At 43.5% G+C, this 23927-nt stretch overlaps 1 protein-coding gene across 1 annotated transcript; it reads left to right on the top strand.

The window, feature by feature from the left end:
• Nucleotides 1–4309: 4309 nt before the first annotated feature.
• On the top strand, nt 4310–21828 carry IL13RA1 (interleukin 13 receptor subunit alpha 1). The gene is made up of 10 exons (XM_054214964.1): nt 4310–4549; nt 7588–7745; nt 9827–9962; nt 11855–11975; nt 14206–14384; nt 14793–14944; nt 16122–16254; nt 16709–16805; nt 17404–17488; nt 19066–21828. The coding sequence occupies exons 1-10, from the start codon at nt 4468–4470 to the stop codon at nt 19183–19185; spliced, it is 1263 nt and encodes a 420-aa protein (XP_054070939.1). The 5' UTR covers nt 4310–4467; the 3' UTR covers nt 19186–21828.
• The last annotated feature ends 2099 nt before the right edge of the window (nt 21829–23927 follow it).

Genomic DNA, 23927 nt, shown 5'->3' with positions numbered 1-23927 from the left:
TCTTTCCCCCCAAAAAATCTGGAACGCAGAATTTACCGGCAGCCAAGGATATATTTCTACATACCAGTCAATGTTCTAAATTTCCTCCGATAACAGAAATTGTCGTGAGATAGGACAACAAATAGAAAACCATGGATGTGAGAATACCTGTGTTGTGTAACATGTTTGTTTGGTTCCGGAAACCTTTTGAACATATGCCACGTGGTATTTTGGCATAGAATAAGAGTTTACAGAAGCATAGCACCTTTTGTCTCAAAGTAGGTAAAATAGGTTTGTTTTCCCTTCCCCTCCCACAGACTTCACAACAGGCTTCAGAATAACCCTACAATTTGACATAACAGCCCAAAAGAACTGGGGGAAAACGTAAGTCTCCTTCAAATTAAACCACATCTTACTCAGTTTACCCCCTTGAGGAGAGCAGCATGTGTTCATTTGACGGTCACCGAGCTGAGTTCTTCTAATTAAGGGGCTCTTACTGGATTGAGGAATTGTCGTGCTAATTGTCATGCAACCACAGACTGTAGTACTTTACATAATACGCTTGTGTCAAGCAACAGTGAACCAATTATGATATACACATAGTATTTCAGCTCTTCTGGATGTAATTTACTCTCTTTTCATGTAAATTTAACACCTGCTACTACATATTCATAACAGAAGTGTTTTTATTGTGCATGTTGTATATACGTGTGTTGTACGAGCCCTGTTTAACCTTCTGTGTGTGATGACAGAACGGGACATGGCGTTTGCCTCGGCTGCTAACGATGTACCTGTGACACCCAGTAATACACGACGCTGCTCCAGAGCTTTCTGAGAACAGCAATCCTATATTGCTGTTTTTATTCTCTTTTTCTTGAAGAATCAGTAATTTTTACAAGAAGCCGGGGAAAAATCACATTTCAGTTGATCCAGATAAAAGAGAGATTATTCCAGGTCAAAAAAAAAAAAAAAAAGACTACAAAACGAGGAAAAATAAGTGTTGCAATAAACATGTTTTGCTTAGGGGTTTTTTCCTCATCACAGAACACGATGAGTGATCTGAAGCTCGTACCGGTGTAAGAGTCATGGGACTAAAACCTGGTCAAATGAGCTGTCGCATGTGCTGCCTCTAAAGAAGACGACGTTAATAAATCTTCAAATACCCAAGTACACCAAATGAAACCGTTAGTGCGAAATTATTCGGTGGCAAATAGAAGGCGTTGATTCAGAAATCCTGAAGGAGCACAAATGCCACACATCCAAAAAAAATCATCAAGAAACCTGAGCCAGGCATAGAAACACTTACAAATGTATAAATAGAAATAAGAAGTGAATCAGTAGTGAGGAAATGGGCCAGCAAATCAGCCTGCTTTCCTAAAGAATATTCAGTAAGTTTGCGGTCAGGTTTTGGGTCTGTTTTGTAGTTCCAATTTGCAGACCCAGACTTATGCTCTTTGGGAATGTATTTATTGCTGCTCTTCTCCAGCTAACTCAAACGGCCGGTGTACCCGTATGCGTGCCAAGCTCAGGCAGCTGTACTGGCTGTTACATGGTGCGACGTAAGTCAGGTGTAACTATCGCTATTTACCTCACCAGCGGATAAAGGACAAACTGCTTTTTCTACTGTCTTCTACCGCGGAGGTTGCCTGTACGGGGCTCTTGCACGCCTTGGCCAAGCAGCTGTAGAACCAGGTTCGTGCCCTGCCTCCAGTGATGGGTAAAGGAGTCACTCCCTTGCTGGATAAACAGACGAATTAAATTGACCTTGGTATTTAGGGACCTGTGAGCAGAAAAGCTGATGCGTGGCCTTGCAAGGGCAGTTTAATGGAGAGGGAAACAATTTTTGCACAAGCATGCTTAGTTCCACTTCTACCCAGAAGTGCTCTCCAAAGGACGTCGTTTCTCCTCGGTGTAATTTCTGATTTCCGGTGATGCTCAGGCAGCAGCTCGCGGAGAACTTGCAAAGTTCACAGCCGTTTTGAACACACGTATCACAAATCTCCAGACGTTCCCCATGAGGCCCCGTGAGTCAGACCGGGTTTTTTCAGCTCACAATTTTGGATTTTTGCGCCTCAAATCCAGCTGTATTCTAATTGACTTACCCCTTTTTGATATGACCCCAGCCATCTTCTGAAGAGCCTATAATTATGTCAGTTGAGATCTAAAGTCTTCACAGAAGCTGCTGCAAAATCAGAAATGATAAAGCAGGAACCTCACCATCAGCAGGGGCAACTAAGGACTCCTGCTGCCAAAAGGGACAATTGCCCACAGTCCCATGCTGCTAATTACTGCTGCTTCTCATTGGACCTAGTAATCGTGCAGCCACACCATGCATCAGTGTCATTTGTTAATATGATTTAGAGAACAGGTACTGAAAAAGAAATTTTTTTTTTTTTTAATGCAGTGGGAAACTTACTGCGTGGCCCCCCAGTCACTGGCTTTGGTGGCGTGGGTGGGAACAGCAGGAATGCACGGCCAAGGGCAGATCCCCAACACGATCCTCAGTCAGTTTACACCAAGCGTGAAGCCATACCCCAAGTGCTTGTTTAACAGATCATTTTAAAGATAGGCCGGGTGTGTCTACATGAGTTCCAGTCACTACAGCGCAGGCGTATTTTCTAAGAGGAACATGAGCCAGCAAGAGATTTGCACCTGAACGATGCGGGACAGGACTCAATGGGATTGAGAAACGGGGAAGTCGCGGGTAGGTGGCAGAGATCAAAGGCTTTGGCAGGAATTATGATTGCCGCGCAGCGGGACAAGCCGGGGCTCGGGGAGGAGGGAGACCGTCAGGGAAAAACATCACCAGCTGGGCAGGCGGCCAAAAGCACACGAACGTGTGGACGTGTGCTTGGCACTGGCACTGCCGGGAGAAAGAGCAGTCAAAACAGAAAGAAGGAAGGAAAGGAAAGGCCAGCACCAGCAGGCGTAGTCCACGCCGGCTACAGGTAGTCACACCGCCTGAGCACAGTCACATGGCTTAAACGCTGACAGCCTGGAACTTTAAGCCACAATTTTTATTTGATTATAATTGCAGGCCCCTGGGCACTTTGTAACAGCAACTAGGAAACTTGCTAAATCCTCTTCTTTTCCCAGAAATACAAAAACAAACAAGCAGAAAAGCAAGAAAAAAAATCAACATTTACACAGGATATTCCCCGCCCTGTCATAAAAAGATCCGCTTCCCTTTTTCTGCAATGAGTATCTAAAAAGCAGATAAACTCTTGCAAAACTCCTTGAAGAGCTGCGTAAACACTGAAACGTTCTGTTGATCGAGGAATAGGTAATTTTCACTAATGAATTTTGTCTTGAAACTTAGCCAAAATTTCCTCTCTGCTGGATCGGGATTATTTTTATAATACCTGGTTTTGGGTGGCGCCTAGGAGCAAGCTTGCTAGCTACCACAAAAATCTAGTTCAGAAGAAAAAGCCTTATCCCAGAGGTTGTCTTATCCTGAAATGTATCTATGTATCACTTGCAGGATATTCCCACTTCGGTGAAAATTTAGGAAAACTACTTGCTGCATCAGACCCACAAAAGTAAGAGCAAAACTGCAAGTGACCATGTGGTGTTCGGAAGGGGGTGAAGCAGAGGAGCAGAGGGTGTTTGGGGAAGTGTGTAGAAAGAAGAATCTGTAGTAAGTGGATCAGGGAAAGAATCACAGAATGGCAGGGGTGGGAAGGGACCTCTGGAGATGATCCAGTCCAACACCCTGCCAGAGCAGGGTCACCCAGACCAGGTGGCACAGGAACACCTCCAGGCAGGTTTGGAATGTCTCCAGAGACGGAGACTCCACCACCTCTCTGGGCAGCCTGTTCCAAGAACAATAAGTGTTTTTAGTACAGATGAGAACTATAGGAATGACCTGAATTTGCAAGGGGGATTTTGCAAAGAGGAGTTCTGCCGGGCGTGGGGAGAGGGAGGGAGGGCTGGATAACTAGGTTTAAGATAAAGAGAGTGAGTCAGGGATGGGCTTTGCTGGTGAGAGGACATGAGTGTCTCGGGCACGTCTCAGCAGTGGTGGGAGCTGAGCGTGGGTCCGGCTGCGACGGGGAGCCGAGTCTGACCCCCCGGGGGAGACGTCTCGGAGCTGCTGGCCGTGCCCTGCGGGGATGGCGGGAGGTCACCGGGCGGTCCCGGGCGAGGGGCGCGGGCAGCGGCCGGTCTCCTCCTGCGGGAGTGCTGGGGCGGCGCGGGGGGGAGAGAAGCCTCTCTGCAGGGCGGTGCGGGCGGCGGCCAGCAGAGACGGGCGGGCGGGGAGCGGGCGGGGAGCGGGTGAGGCCCGGGGTGACGCGGGGTGAGGAGGGAGCGGGGGTCGGGAGGCCGGGCCCGGGGCGGCGCCGACCAGGTAGAGGGGCGGCACCGCCGCCGCTCCCCGCCGAGCCGGCGCTACCTGGGCGGGCCGCGGCCGGGGCTCTTCCCGTCTGGCCCGGCCCCCGCCGCGGGAAGTGGGAGCCGGGAGCCGCGCCGGGACGGCCGGAGGGAGACATGGGTCCGCCAGCAGCGCCGCCGGCCCGCCGGCTCCTCCCGGCTGTCTGCTGGCTGGTGGTCGCCGCGGGGAGGGCGGCAGGTAGGAGCGGGACGGGCCGCGGGGGCCTCCCCAGGACGGGGCGGGCGGCGGGCGCGTTCGGCCGCGAATCTCAGCGAAACGCTTTCGTTTTGCGGTAGAAACGGGCCGAAGGGCGTCAGCTGCGTGCGGGAGCCCGGCTTCCCACCGGACGGCGAGCGCCTGAAATAAAATCTGCTTTTCCCTCCCCGAAAGGCAGCGTTCGGCAGGGCCGCGGAAAGCGTTTCAGCGGCTCCCGGGACCGCCCGTGCCCCCGGCGCCGCAGGAGAAGCCGGGGGTCCCCCGGAGCGGGCGCGGCTCCCCGTGAGCCCCCTCCGTCGCCTTCGCCTTTCCGTTCCCCGCTGTTGGGAGTTCTGTTTTACCTCAGACCGGGACAGGAGCGCGAACGTTTATGGCAGGAAAGCTGCCCGTGCGCCGGCGGGTTTCGTAAGAACCGGGACTGGAAGCTGTGTTAGTTCTGTCTTTGCAAAAATACAGCTGCAAACGTTAGAGGATTGTTATTTTTCAACGGGCTACAGTCCGTTTTCTAACTGTGAAACCGACCTTAAGAAAATACAGTAGGGCGAAACACAACAGTTTTTTATGGTGTAACGCTTTTGTGATGCTTGACGCGAGGCATTTGTTGGTGTTTCCGCGTTACGGCATTTAGAAATCCAGCGTTTTCTGGGCAGGATGGCCTCGGCTCGGCACCGCTGCGCTTGGCTTCCTCGGACGCATCCCCGTGGTTTGGTTTTGTAAGCGAGAAATAGTGTCTTGCCTGTGCTTCATAGTTGGTCTTTGAGTTGTTCTGCTAAATTTCCATAGCGATGAGATTTTAACAACAAAAGTATTAGACTGTCGTATTTTACACATCAAAACTATGAGACTGGCCAAGCCTATGAATAAAAGCAAAATCCTCAGCTGAATCTAACATTAAAGCACAAGCTTCAGAATTGTACAGATCAGTCTAAAACCTACTAGGTTTTCCACTTTTTATGCTAATACAATTCGTCAATTTATTGATAAACCTTCAATATCCCCACTTCTTACTTCGTGCAGTTAGAAATCTGTAAGCTTAAGCGCAATTACTTCTAATTGAGCTTATGAAAAAGAAATGTGTAGAACTTCAGAGCGGCAGCCAGGGATGACACTGGAATTTTTTTAATGGTTTGTCACTTTTGTAGGTAATAAAAAGTTTGATCAGGAAAAGACAGAACGCTTGGAGCTGTGTAGTCTTGTTAAAAGAAATTACTTACTTCTTTTTCGTGATCTAAGGGACTCGGTATTCGCAAACTTAAGGCCCCGATGCTGTTCCCAAAACCCGTTACAAAGTTTTGTTAGTGGAACAGGTAAGAGGCAAAGGTGTTCTGGCTAGGTTCAGTTTTCTCAGAGGAGACTGTATTTTTATAAGAACAAAAATTTCTCGTGCCTGCCTCTGAGGTCATCTGTGAAACTGAACAAGCAAATAAAAATTCCAGAAGTTTCGAATATTCAAAAAAGCTGAGCATATTCAAACTACAAAGGTAAATCCTAGTAATTATTCACATTTTCTCTGTGAGCATACGTTACACGCACATACACGCCAATGGTAACAATGCCTGATATCTACTACTGCCTATCCTTTAACTGCCTATCCTTTAACTGTGCAAAGGTCTGATGGAGTTCGATGAATTTTCTTCAAGCTTTGGCAGCTCTGTCTCTCGGGAACTGCAAGATGATGGTGTCACGGATGCTTTGAGCAGAATTCTTGCGGAAATAAGCTGGTGTGCCTTTCCATCTGCCCTCTTCCTTGTGCCGGCAGAAGGAACTGGGGCCTCACCGTGACCTGGATGGAAAAAGGGGTGGGATTATTCTGCCCTTTCCCTCTGCGCTCCCCCAGATGTTGGGGCGGCTCGAGCCCGGTCTCCTGGGACGAGCAAGACCTGCAGCGCTGGTTGATGTCGCTCTGAAGCGCTTGTGAAACTACTGCGTAAGAAGGGCACTTCCTTTCCACGGCCAAATAGGTGGCGGTGCCTCAGTGATGATACCTGTAGATACCCTTGAGAAACAGTCGTGTCTTCTAATAGTACACACTGGAGCAGCCCTTTAAAAAAAACAAAATTCATTTACTTAGGGAATTACCAGTTGGTAATTTTTTTCTAGAATTGGAGTCTTGCCACATACTTTCATTTTTCCTGGCATTTTTCTGGTTTCTGCCGTATTTCCCTTCTTTGTTTTCTAATACGACCTTCAAGCTGCGTCACTGGGCATGGAAGAGGCTGTGACTCAGTGCACAAGAGTAAGGAAGGGTCAACGCACAAATGGATTTATCCCAGCAACCGTCTGAGTCATGGCCCTTCCTCGGCTTCTATCTTGCTTTTGGGGAGGTGAAAAAACGTACGGCTGAATTGCGCCAGCAGCAAATTACTATTTGTCCTGGACTGGTTTTTGCTCGCTGTGCTGGAGCATAGCATTAAAAGTTTAATAGGTGAGTAATTGAAAAAGCATTGTGGTTTCTTTTGCTGTTTTTTAGCACTCTCGGTTTGGCTGAGATTGGGCTAAATTGTGGTTCTGACATGCAGCTGTTGCTTGCAACATGTAATCGCGTGGCTCTTTAAAGTTTTCTCTCTGAAACTGCACTGATGGATATTTTTTGGGTAGAATAAAATATTAGTTGCTCCACAAAATGTGTATACTGTTTTTGCTAAAGATTTGGCATGTGTGATGCAAACTTGCAGCAGAAAAGACCTGAAAAATGAGGCTTGTCTTCCCTCCACGAGCATAAGTTTCATTACCACAGCCACTACGTTGTTGCAAGCTGTGATTTCTTAAAAATTACTTTTCAATGATTTTTTTGTGTGTGTGCATTCCTTATAATTATTTAAATGATTGATGGACTAAGATAACAGGAATAATAGACACAATTTAGTGGGCAGTACCTTATCTGATATGGCACATGCGAGCTGATGAAGTTGAGGAGTCATTTGTGTTCTTTTCTGTTGGAGAGTTAAAAATCTGTCAGTTCTGCTAACGGTGAAATGTGGACCAACAGGGTTGTTACACCGATAACTTCTTTCTTTTAGGGGCAAAAGTTCTTCCACCTCCATCCAACCTAGACTACTCGTTCATCCAAATCTGCACCCTGAACTGGACGTGGAACCCCCCAGAGAACGTCAGCGGTAGCTGTGACCTGGAGTATTCCAGCGACATCGTGATTGATGAGGTCCCTCAGGACAAAAGAGTGAGTGCATCACCTCTTCAAACTCTGCTGTGCCCCAGTAAATGTCTTATTGCGATAAAACTGTGTGTAAGTGTATATACGTATAGAAACATACATAAATACTGTTTTAGTATAGCCTTTGATTCTTGTCATGGGATCAAAACCTCCAAAATGAGTCATACCAGCGTGTGGGATCTTCAGATCAGAAAAATCTGTCTGTCACTCTCTGATAATGGAGCTGCTGCCGATAACACAGAAGTACCATAATAATAACCATGTGGAAAAGTCTTGTTTCAGTCTTTGCTTATGCAGCTTTCTAGAAAAAAATAAGATACATACGGGGCAGTCTGCATCCCTGAGACTTCAATGGGAATTTGGAAAGGCTGATCGCTTTCACTTTGAACTCCATTCAGGAAAGCAGTGTGCAGGTTGGCCTGGGTGTAGCTCTGATTTGACAGCATAGCGTCTGTTGGAGGTGATGCCAGGTCTTAACATATTCCCACATGTATCCTGTCCCTGCGCTTACAGTTATTTGGGGAGGGTGTGTGTGGTGTGGTGTGAAAACAACATGGAATGCATTTGTTCCCCGGAACAGAAATTGTAAAACTTCTTTGTTTCGGACTTTTGTTTTTATTCTCGTGTTGGATGGTTTGCAGCCCAGTGTCCCTTGCTCTTTGGTCAGGACTGAGTGCGGTGCCGCCGTGGCACCGAAGGGGACTGCAGGACAAACGTTTTTACAGTTTATTGCCAGGAAGATAATATGCTGTCAGTCCATAATTCCAAACTGTCAGAATTTGAAGCCTTGAAAACACACCAGCTGTGGGCTCGGCAGCGCTGCCATTTTGGGTATGGTCACAACTGATCCGATGCCTCTCGAAGCAGACTTTTGCTGTTGATCCCCATTAGTTTTATGTCCTGATGTTTTCAACGGCCTCCTCACAGTGGCTGCCGTGGTCTTTCTGGCAGCTCCGGGATATCCTGGACTTGAGGTAAGGCTGCAGTTTCCAAACAGCTGAGCTGATCTAGTGGCTTAACGCTGCTAAAAGGGTGATGTTTCATTTTTGACACCCCCTTCTCTAATGATCTTCATCAGGCCTTTAGATGAGCAGGTCAAAGTTGCTAACTCGGCAGAAACCTATTTACCTCTTCTGATGGGTTCATTAACAAATTAATAAGTTGAAAGTCTGTGTGGTTAACGAGCTGAATGAGTTTGTGGAAGGATGTCACCGATGTGAAGGTCAGCGGCAGTGGAACAGCGACAGGACGGACCAGACTGCGTAGCATCTTGCCGCATCTTTTTGCACTACAGCTGTAGCACCTAGTCTGTTCATTGCGGTTTGATTTCCTTGCCCTCTCATTAGTGCTAATATTTATTATTATTTTTTATACGTGAGTGGTTATGCCATTCTTTGGTCATAACAAAGATTTCTTTCATTATTTTTTTTTTGTTCTGTTTCCAGTTAAGTAAAAGGCACCCCCCTAGCCCAATAAAAGATGCTCAAGAAAGCATGTGAGAAAAGCTTTTTTCTCACGCAAACACAATCTCTCTTCTGAAAATGGGAGCTCACGGGCTGCTCAGGCCTGATGCGGATTTTGTGGTGGATTTGTTTTGGGTTGTTTGTTTGTTTGTTTGTTTTACCTTTGCTCTTTAAATTCTTTAAATCCATGCAAACTCTTCTCATTGCTTTTTGGTTACACCTTCAAACATTCTTTCTTCTGTTTGTCACACGCTTGTGTGCAAACACAGAGGAAGATGAGGATTAGATCTGTAAACTCCTGTTTATATAGCTGAAGACTTACCGTAGGAACATTCTCCCCCATGTTGTAGTTGTTCCTTGATCTCTGTACGGCCGTTGCTCATGTCTGCGGGTCACTGGAGTAGAAGCGGATTTTCTTTGGCGAGTTCTGAGTGTGCCTGGTGAGGAAAAAGAAAAGCGAAGCCATGCTGAGGCTTCCCGTGTTGCCAAATGCTCATTTTGTTTGGCTTTGAGCCGCAGTATTTTTTAGGGACTCTAATGTATTCTTGCATTAATAGTAATTCCCACGTGTTTGGTACGGTATGCCAAATGTTCTGGTTATATTTCCCCTCCGTCTAAACCCAGGAATGGAGTAAGAGTCGCTTCCGTGTGACGGATACGTTCTTGAATGAGGAAATGCGTTTCAAAGTGAGAAGCGAATGCAGGCATGGCAACGGCAGCGCGCCCAGCCGATGGGTGGAGACCTCCCTTCTGCCAACAGGTAACGAGAGCGCGCGGAGCTGCCGGACCCGGCACATCTCCCTCCGGCCTGAGGGGACACAGCCTTGCTTTCTGTCCTGCTCTAACAAAACGTCATGTGCGTATATCGTAGAGAAATACGGAGAGATACCAGAGGCGAGGGCTAGTTCAATGGATGGAGTTTAAGCAGAACGATTGTACTACATTTAAACACGACTGGAGTCTGTTGACGCTTAAAACCTTATGGGCAAGCTTGTAAAATTTAAGTGCTCTTCCAAGGCACCAAAGTGATTCCTGTTATTCTTCTTGTCCCTGCCGCGCTGTGGCGGTGAAAGAAGAGATAACTTGGGTTGTATTAGGCCTGCTAACTTCACGACTGATGTCTAAGTCAGTTTATTTTTTATGATTTTTCCATATGAGCACAGGTCCCTAAAAAAACCAAACAAACCTACATTTGTAAATTGAGAGGGATGAATCTAGCATATTTAACGATTTGTTGAATAAGTAAGTGACTTAATTAAATAATTATAGTAGGGCGCTCTCCTTTTCAGAAGAGGTGAGTGGAGCCTGCAAAGCTGCGTGTAGCAAAATGAATAGAGGAAAAAATATTTTTTGTTTCTTGACATCCAGAAATAAGGGGTCCATAGCAAAATTATTAGGAAGCAGACTTTAAGGAATAATGTGTTGTGCTGGGAGCTAGCAGGTACAGCAAGGAAATAGGCCCTCTTCCCTTGTGTAGTAAAAGTCTGTCTGACCCAGTAGTGTGACTTGATGCAGATGAAAACAGCCTGTGGAGGGGAGAATCTGAGACCTTATCAGGCTTGTCTGCGTGTCTGTCAAAAGGGTATTCTGGAAAATCGGGGAAGGAGGTCATTAGGACAGCATGTACTAAACAGGCTGGGTCTTTTAAAAGTCTGCTTGCAGGTGAAATATTTTTAAATGCTTCCTGGAATAGGAAAAGTGGTTTCATTTTCCTGTACTCTTAGACAGTTGCTACTTCAGGGAGAATGCAAGCTCGGAAGGAGAAGGTAGTTTGGGGTTTGCTATCAATAAAAAGTCTGGACTGTTGGTAAAATTAACATGCATTTTATTTTTAGTTCATGGAGATGTTGCTGCTTGTTACAAGGAAAAAATATCTAATATGCTGTAATATGATAATACAGTATGAAGAACTTGTACCGTACAAAAATGCAAGATTGAATATGAAAGGCTTTATTCCGTAATTGCTCTACCTGGGAGATACATTGACGTCTCTATTCACAATGGCTATGTACTCATTTCCAGAACTATGAGTACTACGTACTCATTTACAGAACTCATTACGTTCTGTAATTTGGGTTTTCGGTATGTTGAAGTTGAATGTCTAGGGGTATAAGAGTCTCAATTAAAAATTCAACCAGCGTTGCTTTTGTCCATATTTAAGATCTACAGGTATTTCCATAATCAGAACATTGAGAAACTAATATTGTATCTGCAGAAGATAAAAAAATGCTGACTATTTTTAACGTTGATGGCTGTAATAATTATAACAAAGCTAAGTGCTATGCATGTAATTGCTAGTTACTTCAAATCCTATTTAAAGTAGCGGTAGTTTAGAAGAACAAGATATTTTCCTGACTCAACACGTGGTCCTTAGCATCAGGTAACTCTAAGTAGTAATTCAGAGGTGGTGGAAACTTGAGATTCACTGTTGGGATTGGCTTGCATTTAGAAGTTACTCTGGGATTTCAGCCGCTGCAAGCGATAAACAACTGGAATTCATTGTTTGCTGTGCTGAGACAGGCTGAGGTGGCCCATCTTTGCCTTCCAGACTGTTTCAGTTACGTTAAAAAGGGATGTTTTGCATCAGGAATTTGGGGAGAATACTTTGCTGGCGAAATAAATCTGAAGAGACCTTTCCAACTTGCCTTGCAGGTATTCCAGGTACTGCTGCTGTTGGTTTGAGCTGTGTTTGGCACAATTTGGAGTACATGGATTGTTCGTGGCGTCCTGGGGAGAATGCAAGCAGCGATACCAATTACACGTTGTTCTACTGGTTCGTAAGAACTTTTTATTCCCAACTCTGAAGTGCTTTAGCTCTAATCTTTAGTTTTACGTGACACATCTTACTTGTTTGCTTTCTGCTGCTTTGAATGTCTCAGGGCATTGCGTACAAGTTAGCGCTGGGTCCTGTCCAGCAGAGGACTTCGCTGCTGAAGGGTCAAGAGGTTGCTGCTGCTGAGTCTTTTTTTGGGAAGTTGATAGAACCGCTATGTGAAGCTTGGCTGCTTCTGTAGCCCATTTTAAAACAGCTGCTATTGCTTTCTAATTTTCTTCTAATTGTGGATTCAAAGAAGGAAGAATTAAGAACTGAGCTAGACCAATATATTAATTGCTTTCTTTGGAGCCTAACAAACATGGGCTGCTTAAGTTGGAATCACTCATTAATGTTATGTGTCAGCTCTTAAATCATTGTGAAATGGTATGAAAGCATTAATAACGTTTAGCAGTAGTTCTGTTTGTGTCTTCAACGTAATAAATAACTGATTCACCTTGAAAGTTACAGAGAACATCTTTTTGTCATCATCCCTGCTTGCCAGCTGACTGCCATAAATAGACTCTTGTTCCAAAGGAACAGACTTGTGGTGTGAGCAAAAACTTGGCAGCAAGGTCTTCTGCGCACGCTGATCTCCGCACGGCTCTGCGTGTTGATGGGGCTTGTGAAATGCCCGATTGCATTAGCTTCTGTAGAAATAGTGAAGTTTTCTCTCTGAAAGCCCCTTGTAGTTTTAAATCGGCTTTCTGTCTTATCTGAACTGACTAAATAAATGTTTTCCTCTTCCTCTCCAGTGGCAGTCTCGCAGGCTGTTTGATTTAAGGCATTTGGGCAGCAAACAGCAGAAAACTTGCTGCCTTAGTTAAATGCAGGGAGGACTGTTCTGTCTCTAAATTGCTACTCAAATAAATTTTTTTCTTTATTACAAGAACGGTAACAATGAGACGGTGGGGGTCTGAGTTTCTGGGTGTACGGATACTTAGTGGAATAATGCTTTAGATTAGAGCTATATATTTTCAATTTACCCCTTAATTTTATTGAAAGATGTATCTGTGGTGACAGCAAAGTGTTTTCATTCCTGCTGCTTAGAAAGAAAGAGACTGCTGGGGTTTTTTTTTAGTTTTAAAGCTGAAAACTAAGGAAACACTTGATTTTTGGGCTGAAAGATACATTTTCCATAGTGCAGGTGAGGTGGAGTTTTTGGTTTGTTTTTGTTTTTCAGAAATGAGCGAGCAATTACCTGAAAAATGATGGTTCTTTTTTACATTCTTCATTGATATTTTCCTCCAAAAACCTCTCTCTTCATCCAAAGCGAACGTGAACATGTTAGGTTAGAACAAATGCATCCCGTCAGTGCCCAGTAATTAGTTGCTGAACCATGGGCGCGCGAGAGCGGGTCAGTGCATGGTGTCACTCTGAATGCCCCCGTCTTCTTCAGCCCGGGGCGGGGAGGGGAGAAGAGGGGGGTAAAAAGGGGGTTTGGGCGTGAAAATGGGAGAGATGGTTTTGTCTTCTGCAGCCCCTGTCCAGGGCGGTGTGAAGTAGGGGAGTGCTGCTCTTACTGTGCTCCTAAACAAAGCTCTGATTTGCTCCATATCATTTAAAAAAAAAAAAAAAATAAAAATCTATTTCCCAATTTTTTGTGGAGGAAAAGCTGGTGGCATATTCTCATTGGAACTTGGGGAGCATAGAAAAGCAAGGAAGAAGGCTGTCGTAGCTTCTCTGTTATTGGAAGTGAGCACTGACATTTTGCAAAGCAGCCACAGGCAGTAGGTGAAACTGGACCGTCTGGAGCGAGAGCTGCGGTGCCCGAGGCGTCGGTGAAGGAGACCAGTCCGCTCGTTCTAGCACAGAAGTGAAATTTTGCTGACAGGAAGTGATACAAATTAGTTTAATTTCTAAATACTTTTTTTTTTTTTTCCTTGAAATTGTTTTCCTGTATGGAAAATGTGAACCAAAGCTGAAAGCAGCTGTTGTCTTTGATGCCTGGGTATAAAGCAAATCTGCCTCTTATTCTGCTACTTGGCACTCTTTACGAAAATAATATTCTTTCTAAAGCTTGAGATAAATGAGAAGGTTCTTACTTTGCTTAGCTTAACTTCTATATATGCTATAGCACAGCTTTAATGCAAGATTACTCTTTAGAATTCGTAGCACAGGTTTCAAAACAAGCTTGCCTCTTGCTGTCCTATTCTTTTGTAGTTTAAAAAAATATATTTAATCCCTATAGGTTTGATGGTTTGAAAAACCCTAAGAAGTGCAACAACTATTCTATGGACCATGGAAGATGCGTTTTCAATCTTAGCTTCCCCAAGGTCACCAATACTTACCCAGCTATAAGTATTTTGATTAGAGATGATTCTGAAGACATTAGGCCTGTGTGTGCAAGTAAAAATCCTACCACCCTTGGTAAGTTTGACACCATCTTACAAAAAATATAAAGAAAGAAGTTTGCTAGTGTATCGCTGTGTTTGAGAAGCTTGCAACTGATGAGTTGTGGGTGAGACAACACGATTCGATGCTCTCTTCTTCTCTTGATCTTTGATTTAGGAATTATATAGACAGGTTGTGTTTTTGAGGGGTGGATGTTTGGTGTTTGGGTTTTGTTTGTTTGGTTTTTTTATTTATTTATTTTCCGCTCAATTTTACTCTTATTCTTTTGTTGGTTTTATTCTTTCTTAACGTTTTGGTGCTAACTTTTTCCTCTTTCTGTTCCTAAACTAGTGTAAGTGTAAAGTTATGCAATACAGGACTTCTAACTACTTCTGTAACCAGTGAAATACAATTTGTAACTAATTCTTCTGTTTTGTATTTCAGTAAGACCTGCTACGCCAAGACGACTTACGCTGTCAAAGATTAATGATGGAATATACGTAGAATGGAGTGAATCAGGCACCTTCCCAGAAAATTGTTTATTTTATGAAGTTGAATATCATAATGGTGATTTGGACACTGCTCAGATAATTAAAGTAACTTTTCATTACTTACAGTTAACCGATTTATTTTTTTACTATGTATCTTTTATAATTTATGTTGCTATTCACAGTAAGTCAAATATTTGCTGTTTAAAAATGAAAAATTACATCTGCTGCATGTGGACGGGTCTGGTGCAGTAGCTGGTCTTCTGAATCCTTGCCATCATTTGTTACGGCAAAGGAGTAATGTGTAAGAACGGTCTGGTAAAGAAGTACTTACTAAACTAAACAACACCTATCCGGAAATACACTGCGGAGCATGTACCTGTTTGCTTCTCCCTGATACGGGACTTTGGTCTGTTGGTGCTGGGTTTTCCTGGTGTTGGCCTGCGCTCGGTCAGATGATTGCCGTGTTCTTGAATGACGGGACTTGATTACCGTAAAGCAAAATTAGTTGCTGGTGCACACAAGAACGCAGAACGTTATACAGAAAAGCAAGGGGATAAAAAGACTGAGGATGCCAGGGGAGAAAAAGGTGTGCGCTCTTAGATAGACTGATTTTAATGTACCTGTAGAAGCACTGACTTCGGCGTCTGGATGTACTCATGCCTGGATCTGCACAGCCATACTGACTCTGCTGTTTGATCAGAATGGTAAACAGTGTGATAAATTTAAAAGTAAGGTGGCAGTCTTCTCCTGTGGAGCATATTTAGCTGTTTGTCCTACCCCAAATTTTAGCAAACTCAAATAATACCAACATACCTCAGAAAACCAGCATTTTGAATCAATAATAAGTGGAGTTTGATCCCAGCTAGTGCGTTTGAGTGCCTCTGTAGAGACATCACAGAAGACTTTTGCGTGGTCAAAGTTCGATCAGCGTTGCTGCCCTGACAGAGAGGGGAAGGCAGTGTAAATCACAGATGTTTCTCAAAAAGGAAAAAAAAAAAGGGCACTGTTCCAGACACCGAATCGGAGTTTAATCATTGATGCCAAATGCTGCACAATAGATGTAGCAGCGAATAAGATTAAATCTTAGCTTTGGAATCTCTATTTAGGCAGTCTTTGCTGGTTAAATGCTACTATGTCCTTTTTTATGAAGTTTAGTATTCACAAAAAGATTTTCTATGCAAACATTCAGAATACATTAACTGCATAATGAAAATGGGCTTGTAAATGACTGAGAATACACTGGTAATTGAACAAAGCAAATTACCTTTTCTTTTTGCCCTAGGTTGAAATTAATTATACATCAATTCCTAGCGTTGATCCTAACAGCAAGTACACCTTCAAAGTGAGAGCAAAACCGAAGCCCGAGTGTTACAGCAGCAAGCTCTTCAGTGACTGGAGTGAAGAGAAGAGTATTGGTGAGAATGGTTGTGCCTACGATTTGTTGCACTTTATTCTTCATCTGTAAGGCGTCTAATACCTTCTGTCTGCTAAGCAAACAGGAGCTGAAGACTATCCTCCAATGTATCTATGTCATTTCAGGTGAAAAGAGGGGAAGGGAGCTCTAGTCCTTCAGCAGCGCCATCAGTTACTACCTGTACTGCTGTATTCGCTGCTGCGGTCACCACTGGTGCAATTGCCCCTTCCCGGGGCCGTCAGTTTTTCAGCCCTGAGTCTTGCTGGTGTTCATTTTTTGTGCCAAATGTATCTACATTATAGGATCGTGCTTTGAAAAGAGTCCTTGCCTACAAAAGTGATAGTGTATTTGGAGAACATTGTCTATGAACAAATGAGAGAATTAATTAATTTGTTATCCTTATTGCTAAAAAGCCTCTCAGACATCCCTAAGTTTCTACAATTTTTCTTTTCCAGGTGAGAAGACGGACTCTACATTCTATTTTGTTTTAATAATCACCATTCCATTAATAGTAGCAGTATCTACGATAATTCTACTAGTTTATCTGAAAAGGTAAATAATGACCTCCCTTTATTTACAGCCCACTAATTCTGTTTGATCTTTGACTTGTGTTATAAGTCACGTCTCTTCCAGGCGACCGTCCGTGGTGTGTCATGTTTCAGTAGCGGCTGTTTTATCCGTAACACGCATTGCATAACAGAAGTGGCAGCACCATCGTGCCTCAGTCACTAGAATTGGGTCTATAGACCACGTACGCGCTCTGGGCACACTTGGGTAACTCTGCTTCTGTGAGCTTGCAGCTTCTTGTTGCGCAGCTGTTGCATCCCCTTCCTTTAGGCAACGAAGTCCAAATTCAAAATTAAGCTTACATAGCATATTTTACCAGATTTCTTTAAAAAGTTTCCTTTTGCTCCTGTCTTTGTCAACAGTGAATGTTATTTAGAATCTGTCGGCGTGAACGTGCCTGTTTCCTTTTGGTTTGGGGAGTAAAAATGAGAGTTGGGCTACAGTTGCAGAGAACGAAAGCTGGCCAGTGATGTCAAAGCTGACTCCACAGATTTTCTTGACTGCACCCAAGTATGACATCAAAATGGTGATTTTGAAATTAATACAGCTTTCATCTAAAGCTTTTCTTTTTAATTTTCTGAAGGCTGAAGATATTAATTCTTCCACCAGTTCCGGACCCTAGAGAAATTCTGAAGCGCATGTTTGGAGAGCAGAATGAGGATTCCCAGGTTAGTAAGAAGCTGTTGGGCCAAGGAATCTATTGAACTGGAATCTTTAGGGTTCCAGTTTTCTTTTTCCTAATACCTATGTCTGTCTTAAAACCAACTGTATGTAAGTATGTCGTATGAAGATTAAGCATTTACAATACTAAGAGTTGTTCAGAAACAATTAGCTAAAGCTGAGAGGGATTTTTTTTTTTCCCCCTTAAATTGCATATATACTTTTCTAGACACATTAGTAGAATTGCGCTATTCTGTTATTTCGTAGACTGCTAGTCCCTTAAATGTGTTTTGGTTTGGTTTGGGGGGTTGGGTTTTTTGGGTGGAGGTTGTCTGGTTGTTGGGTTTTATTGGGTGTTTTTTTGGTTTTTGTTTTGGTTTCAGCTTCATTAAACTCCTTCTCCTGAACATTTACGTCTTTCTCTGCTGGTTGCTCATATTTGTGATGCTGAATAAAGCTATTCATATTTGACTTCCAGAAGTTCATATTTTTAGCACTTTCACATTTATCACAGTCAGTTAGCTATGAAGTAAATCAGGACACTTAGCTTCTCATTGGCAAAAGAACAAAACTAACTAGAGCTGCTTCACGCTTTGGTTGATGAAAGACTTGCTATCGGCCCTTATTTCAGGAGAAATAAACGTAATGCTGATTATGGAAACTGTTATTTCTAAACAAATCTAACTCAGTAGCCCTTTATAAAAGTCCAAAGGGAACTGACGAGCCCTAATTCGAACCTAGACTTGAGGTGGTGTATGTTGTTCTCTGAACACAGTCCTTGTATGGAAGGGGCCTTCTGACTCACTGTGGCATCTTAAAATTGATGCCATCCGTGAAACCTTTGTGGAGGATAATGACTATCTGGGTGTCTGGTGCTGCATGTGCATTGGATGTTTTCAGTTGAACAGGAGTCGCAGGAATTGCTGACTTCTTGAAAAGAAGTCTCCTTCTGTGGCCTCCCAATTGCAAAAGGAGTCAGAGTCCAAAATCCAGTATTCCCCTTTCCCACAAGGGTATTCTGAGTTCACCTAATAATAAACCAGAACTATGTGGAAAGCATGGATCTGGCCTCCTAGTTTACTACCTTATATATATATATTTCAGCATATATCAGTCGTTATGGGACTAAGATGGGACTCTTGGCCATGAGGATCATAAGTATGGTAGCTGTTACACTTTCTTGTGCTTTGACCTGTGCTTCGTTACTGCCCCAGCTAACGCTATGGTCTTGCCTCTGAGTATTATCTTGGTCTTCTCTACGTGCTCAGGGTCCCAGTGAAAACTCTACTAAGTGTGTATATCCTCACTTCTCCGTCCTCCTGCCTGAGCTTCACCCATTAGCTCTAGTTGGAAGCACTCTTAATTTGAGGGCCAATCTTCAGTTCTTCCTTGTCTTCAGAGAGGATAACTCTTCTGTGAACCAGGCCTAACCCGGGCCCTAATAAGCACAATCTGCGGCCCAGCTACCTTGGCTTTTTCGCCATAATACAGGCTATACATTGTGAAACGGGTCTATTCTATTGGGCTGAAAAAGCAACGCTCGCCATGAAGAAGCACTGTTAAAAATGTCGTTGTTCTCTTTCAGAGCTGTGCAAAGGATGATTCTGTGAATGCTTATGACAGGTTAAATAAGGAAGAAGAAATTCATTCTTTAATTTTAACAGAAACTCCAGTGTCCGCTAATTCTGAAAAAGAAAACCGATAAACTCTGCTTTACCAGTGAAAGATGAGGAAACTTTCATTCCTGCTCCCGCACAATGTACATGTGAAGAGGCCTGCAAGACAGTCACCAACTTTCACCTTACTGAGTCCCTTCGGAGCCTTACTTCTGTGATGCTCAGAAAATACATCGCTAACAGTGGCCATTCCTCCATCTCTGCTAGAAATACTCATCTTGGATCATTGGAGAGTAGCGTGTACATACCTTCCCTCTGACTGCATCGCAGCGTCTCGTCAGCCCGGCTCCCACCCGCTCTGCCCTGTTACTTGTTGTTTGCACTCGTGTTTGTGCCTCACGTTAGACTGCAAATGGATTTTTTGGAGCAAGCACTGTGACTCCTCTGAAGCGTTTGGCTCAGTTTCACAGCAGGTGAGACGGGGCTTGTTTACAGTAGATGGCCCATTATCGCCACTGTGTGGAACTGCTGCCAGAGCGTGGACCGTTTGAGGATGGCGGTTCTGTGTGCTCCAGGGCAGGGCGCTTTCCAGAGGGCATTGATGGACTGACCTTTCACTTCTGGTTGATGAGCGTCAGCTGTGGCCTGGTCAAACCCCGTAAAACAGGGTTGTTTTTCTCTTTTAAAATGTGTATGAAAAGCCTCTCCCCTTCCCAGCTGGTATTCAGACTATTCATAGAAAAAGCTTATTTTTTCATCCTTTCAAGTGCCTGTTCTCAGATGCCTTGCTTTCATGAACTTCTGTTCATTGTACTTTGTTTAAAATGATAAATAGATATATTTTTTTTTTACCTGTGTTGTGCAGTGGCAGATAAATGTATTGAGTCTCACCAGACTGTGATTCTACTTTGGCCATATTGGCCTGAAAACACCTTGATTTTTGGAAGCTAAGTCATCCTGAATCTGTCCGGCGAAATTACCGGGATGGATGCACAAGTCTAAGGAGCTGTGGTCAAATTGATTAGCAAGTGCTAAGCCAGTGAAACCGAATTAATTCAAAGACTTCATGACCTGTCCTTATTGAGCTGATGGGTTTGGGGGAAGAAGGGATGACAGCCTTGGCCTGCTTTATAAGGGCTAAACTTCATTGTTTCTATAGTGATGGGGCTGTGATTTGAGCCTCCCTTCTAGGAACTTAGCAATTTAAAGCAAGGTGCTAGTTTGAGTTTTGGTTTGTTTTGGGTTTAATTTTTTTTTTTTTTTTTTTTGTAAATAACGAATTGATTTGTTTGTTCTTTGATGATTTTGTTTTCAGGTTGCTTTACCCAGCAAAGCTCAATAGACGTTTTCTGGCACAACTGTGACATTGCTCTGAATTCTGAGGGTGGTTTCTACCCTGTCTGTGCGCAAGGGTGTAAACAGCAGTTCCTTGAACGTGCTGGAGGCAGGAAGTAACGCCATGGGGAGAAAAGGATCCGTGCAGGCTGTTAATGGTTAGTGCTCAGGAACTTCTTGGTTCTCCCAGCTGAGTGCAGACACGTTAATCATTGATACAGTCAGTCTTAGCAGACTGGGAAGAGATCTCCTCAGAAGTTTGCTAGGAGCAAGCTCTACAGCCACGAACCTTTTAAAGTTCAGCCCTGTCCTCAAACTCCATTCAGTCAAAAATCTGAAATGAAAGGCTACATTTTTAGAACATACTGTTCTGCAAGGAGTAGAACTAGGAGCTTGCTTTTTAGTTACAAATTTACATCCTTTACCTTCTTACGTATCCCCTCCCTCTCAATAAATCCCGTTCTTTCCCCACTCCCCACTGAGCCTCTCAAATATGCAATTTCCTCCACATCTCTTCTCTGCCTCTCGTTACCGGTGCTAGAAAGGGAAGGAGGAATGTAGCAGAACCAGCAGACTCCATATTAACGTAAATCTTCCACTTACAACCAGGCTAAAAAAAAAAAAAGACATTATAAAAATTGGTTAATGAGACAAAAGAAAAAGAAAGCCTCAGGGATTTCAGTGAGATAAAACAGAACTCAGGTTATACCAAGTCATCTGGTAGCACCACCTGATATTCCCAAGGTAAAGGAAAAGTGAGGGGTAAAAGGTAATTAAATTCTTGTGCCAAGTTCATTCCCTCTCCCCTGCAACATTTATGCCATTATAGCGATAGAAATATTTCTCAAATCTACCTCATCTAGAACGTTGCTCATCGTAGACAAACAGAAATACATGATTGCAACATATGTAAGCGTAATGGGGTAATATCAAGTATTGTGGCTTTCAGTATATTGATCTAGGAAGCTGGTCCTTGGTACTTTACCCTAAACTCTTTTGACTTCTGTTTTGGTGTTTATGGTGAAGCCAAAGTTCATTTGTTTGAAAAACAAAAATTCATAAAACCAAAGGAGTGGGGAAAAAAAGATGGAAGGTGTTAAGCCAAAAGGAGGACTTAAATGCAGAGGATGGTTTACATCGCTATATAGAAATGTTTGGGGGTGATTCTTTGTTTCTTGAATAATAGGGATTGACACACTTCCTAATGGATGGATTTGTTGAGTCGGTGTTTTGGCATGTAAAGTAAGTGTCTGAGTATATTTTCATCTATGAGTGTCTTGTTTATGGTTAGGGTTTTTATCATGAAATTTTCCAAATTTTGCTATCGTTTATTTGTTCTTCATTGCAGTTACTTGATCTGTGAGTTTGTTTAAAGAATGAATAAAGACGAGTATTGAAAAATATGATTGGCTGGCTTTGGTTGAGGAGATAAACTGAGACAGAAGAGATGGCAGTGGTTTAATGAGAAACTGTGTTTGAGGTGTGCGGAACCCAGAGAAGAAAACCTGAGTGTTGCTTTGCCCTCCTCCCTTTCAAAAGTGAACTCAGCCCACGCCGTCCGTGGGGATGCTACGGCTCCCGGTTTTTGGCTGGGGTAACGAAGCGGAGATGGAGCTGTGCCCGAGACTTGTGCTCTCCCTCTCCGTGCGCTCAATGCCATGCTGCTGCCTGACATCGGCATGTTTTTTTGTAACGCTGTAGGGAGTTAGTTAGTTCTCAAACTGGAGTTTGACTGAGGTTGCTGCAGCCTTATCAAACATAGCTCCCGTGTTTTATGTCTTTGTTAGCTGCTGAGGTCGTTGAAAATGCCACGTCGCTAAACTGATGAAAACCATTACCTAGTTGCTTAGACCCAAATGTGTTCCAGTGCCAAATAAACACATCAGCAGCGGTGTCTTTGAAAGATTCAGGGAAAGCATGCTTTGTTCCCTTCAGGTCAGTGAGCAGGTCATTCAAAATTAAGGAATAAACAGTGAAGTTAAAAAGCAAGGCTATATGGATTTTTCTTCTCCAATTCTACAGTTTTTGTGGCAATAATGATTTTGATCACTCCCAATAAGTGACCTTAAACTATTTTAATACATTATGTTAAATAATTTTTTTTTCTAGCATTCAGCATGCTAGAAAAACTGAACATTTTATTTCTTTTTTTTGGTGAACTCTGATTTATTTCAATTAAGGAATGCCATTACGTAGTTGGATAGCTTTAAGGGAGTGAATAGATGAACACACCGAATTGTAAGCCATGGTGTTTCAATGCTCACTAGGTAGAGCTACTCAGATTGGGTATTTCCATTCACTGGAAAGTATCTAATAAGATTAGTTCTGAATTGGAACCTCAAATATTCAGAATTTCCCCTGGAAGGGAAAGGTTGATTTTTATTTTTTTTTCATTTAAAAAAAAAAGAAAAAAAAAGAAACTTTCAGTTTTGGAGGTTTTTCCCCTCACCCAAGCTAAAGTGGGAGGTGGGTGGGTAGAAACCCAGGTGGGTCAGGGCGCCACGGGGACCTCGCTCCCTTCACCTCAGCCCAGTGCTGTGGTCAGGCAGCGGCTCAGCTCTTCGGGTCCAGGAGTGGGTACGGTGGGGCTGCAAGGGGCAGATCTGCCAGAGTTATTGGAGGTTCATCTAGATGACTCCCAAATACTGCAGTTTTACTCGATATTTGCAAAAAACCATCCCATTTTATGGTAGCAAGCCCCATGGGTCGCGTTTGCCAGCTGTAGAAACATGGCTTCTAATAGTACTTAAAATCTGAATGCAAAACCAGATTAAAATCTCTCTGTTTGGATGAACTTCCTGCTATCTATGTTGAATCATGGTGAAAGTAGGAGTCTTGCAATCACCATGATGTAACCAAATCCACGCTGTCACCACAGCAAAGCGACGTGGGTTGGAGTGGGAGGCATAGGGCAGAGACAAACTTTCTTTCAGGTCCGGAAACTCTGCCTCAGGCTGGTAGCGCATAAGAGCCTGAAAGCTTGGTGATGACTTTTGGGGTTTTTCGGGGTTTTTTTGCTCTCTTTTCACCAACTACATTGGTTAGGTTAATGAAATCCTTTCTTTTTGCTTGTAAACCTTGTGTTGTTTATCACTGAAGTATCCCTTCTGTGGCTGTACTCTGTTGTTGCCAAGCGGAATTCTGAAGGTAATAACTCGGCAGGGAAAGACAATCCCTGCTGTCACCGCAGAGCTGTAAAACAGCCAGCGTATTCTAGTAAAGCTCTGCTCCTTGTTTTGCTTTTGCCAAAGTACTGCAATTATTTTGATGACTCTTGCACAAAGCATCTAAAAAGAGATGCTTTCCAGTTAACCAGTACTTCCAGTAATCATACTCTTAGCTTATTACATTGAAATCTTCCACTATTTAATTTGGCTCAAACTGCTAAAATGGACTTGGCAAAGAGCACGACAAGATTGAGAGTTTAGCGAGAAGGAGGTTTGGTTAAGCGCAGACGCTGTCGCTTTTTGGCACCTGGACAAAATTTACTTAGCTA

This window comes from Rissa tridactyla, chromosome 9 (assembly GCF_028500815.1).
Source record: "Rissa tridactyla isolate bRisTri1 chromosome 9, bRisTri1.patW.cur.20221130, whole genome shotgun sequence".
NCBI lineage: Eukaryota > Metazoa > Chordata > Aves > Charadriiformes > Laridae > Rissa > Rissa tridactyla.
This window is presented reverse-complemented; position numbering and strand designations above follow the sequence as displayed.

Coding starts and splice junctions, on each gene's coding strand:
- IL13RA1 (XM_054214964.1), top strand. CDS start 4,468: ATGGGTCCGCCAGCAGCGCCGCCGGCCCGCCGGCTCCTCCCGGCTGTC. Junction 7,746..9,826: donor AGGTCCCTCAGGACAAAAGA/GTGAGTGCATCA, acceptor GTCTAAACCCAG/GAATGGAGTAAGAGTCGCTT. Junction 16,806..17,403: donor CTACTAGTTTATCTGAAAAG/GTAAATAATGAC, acceptor AATTTTCTGAAG/GCTGAAGATATTAATTCTTC.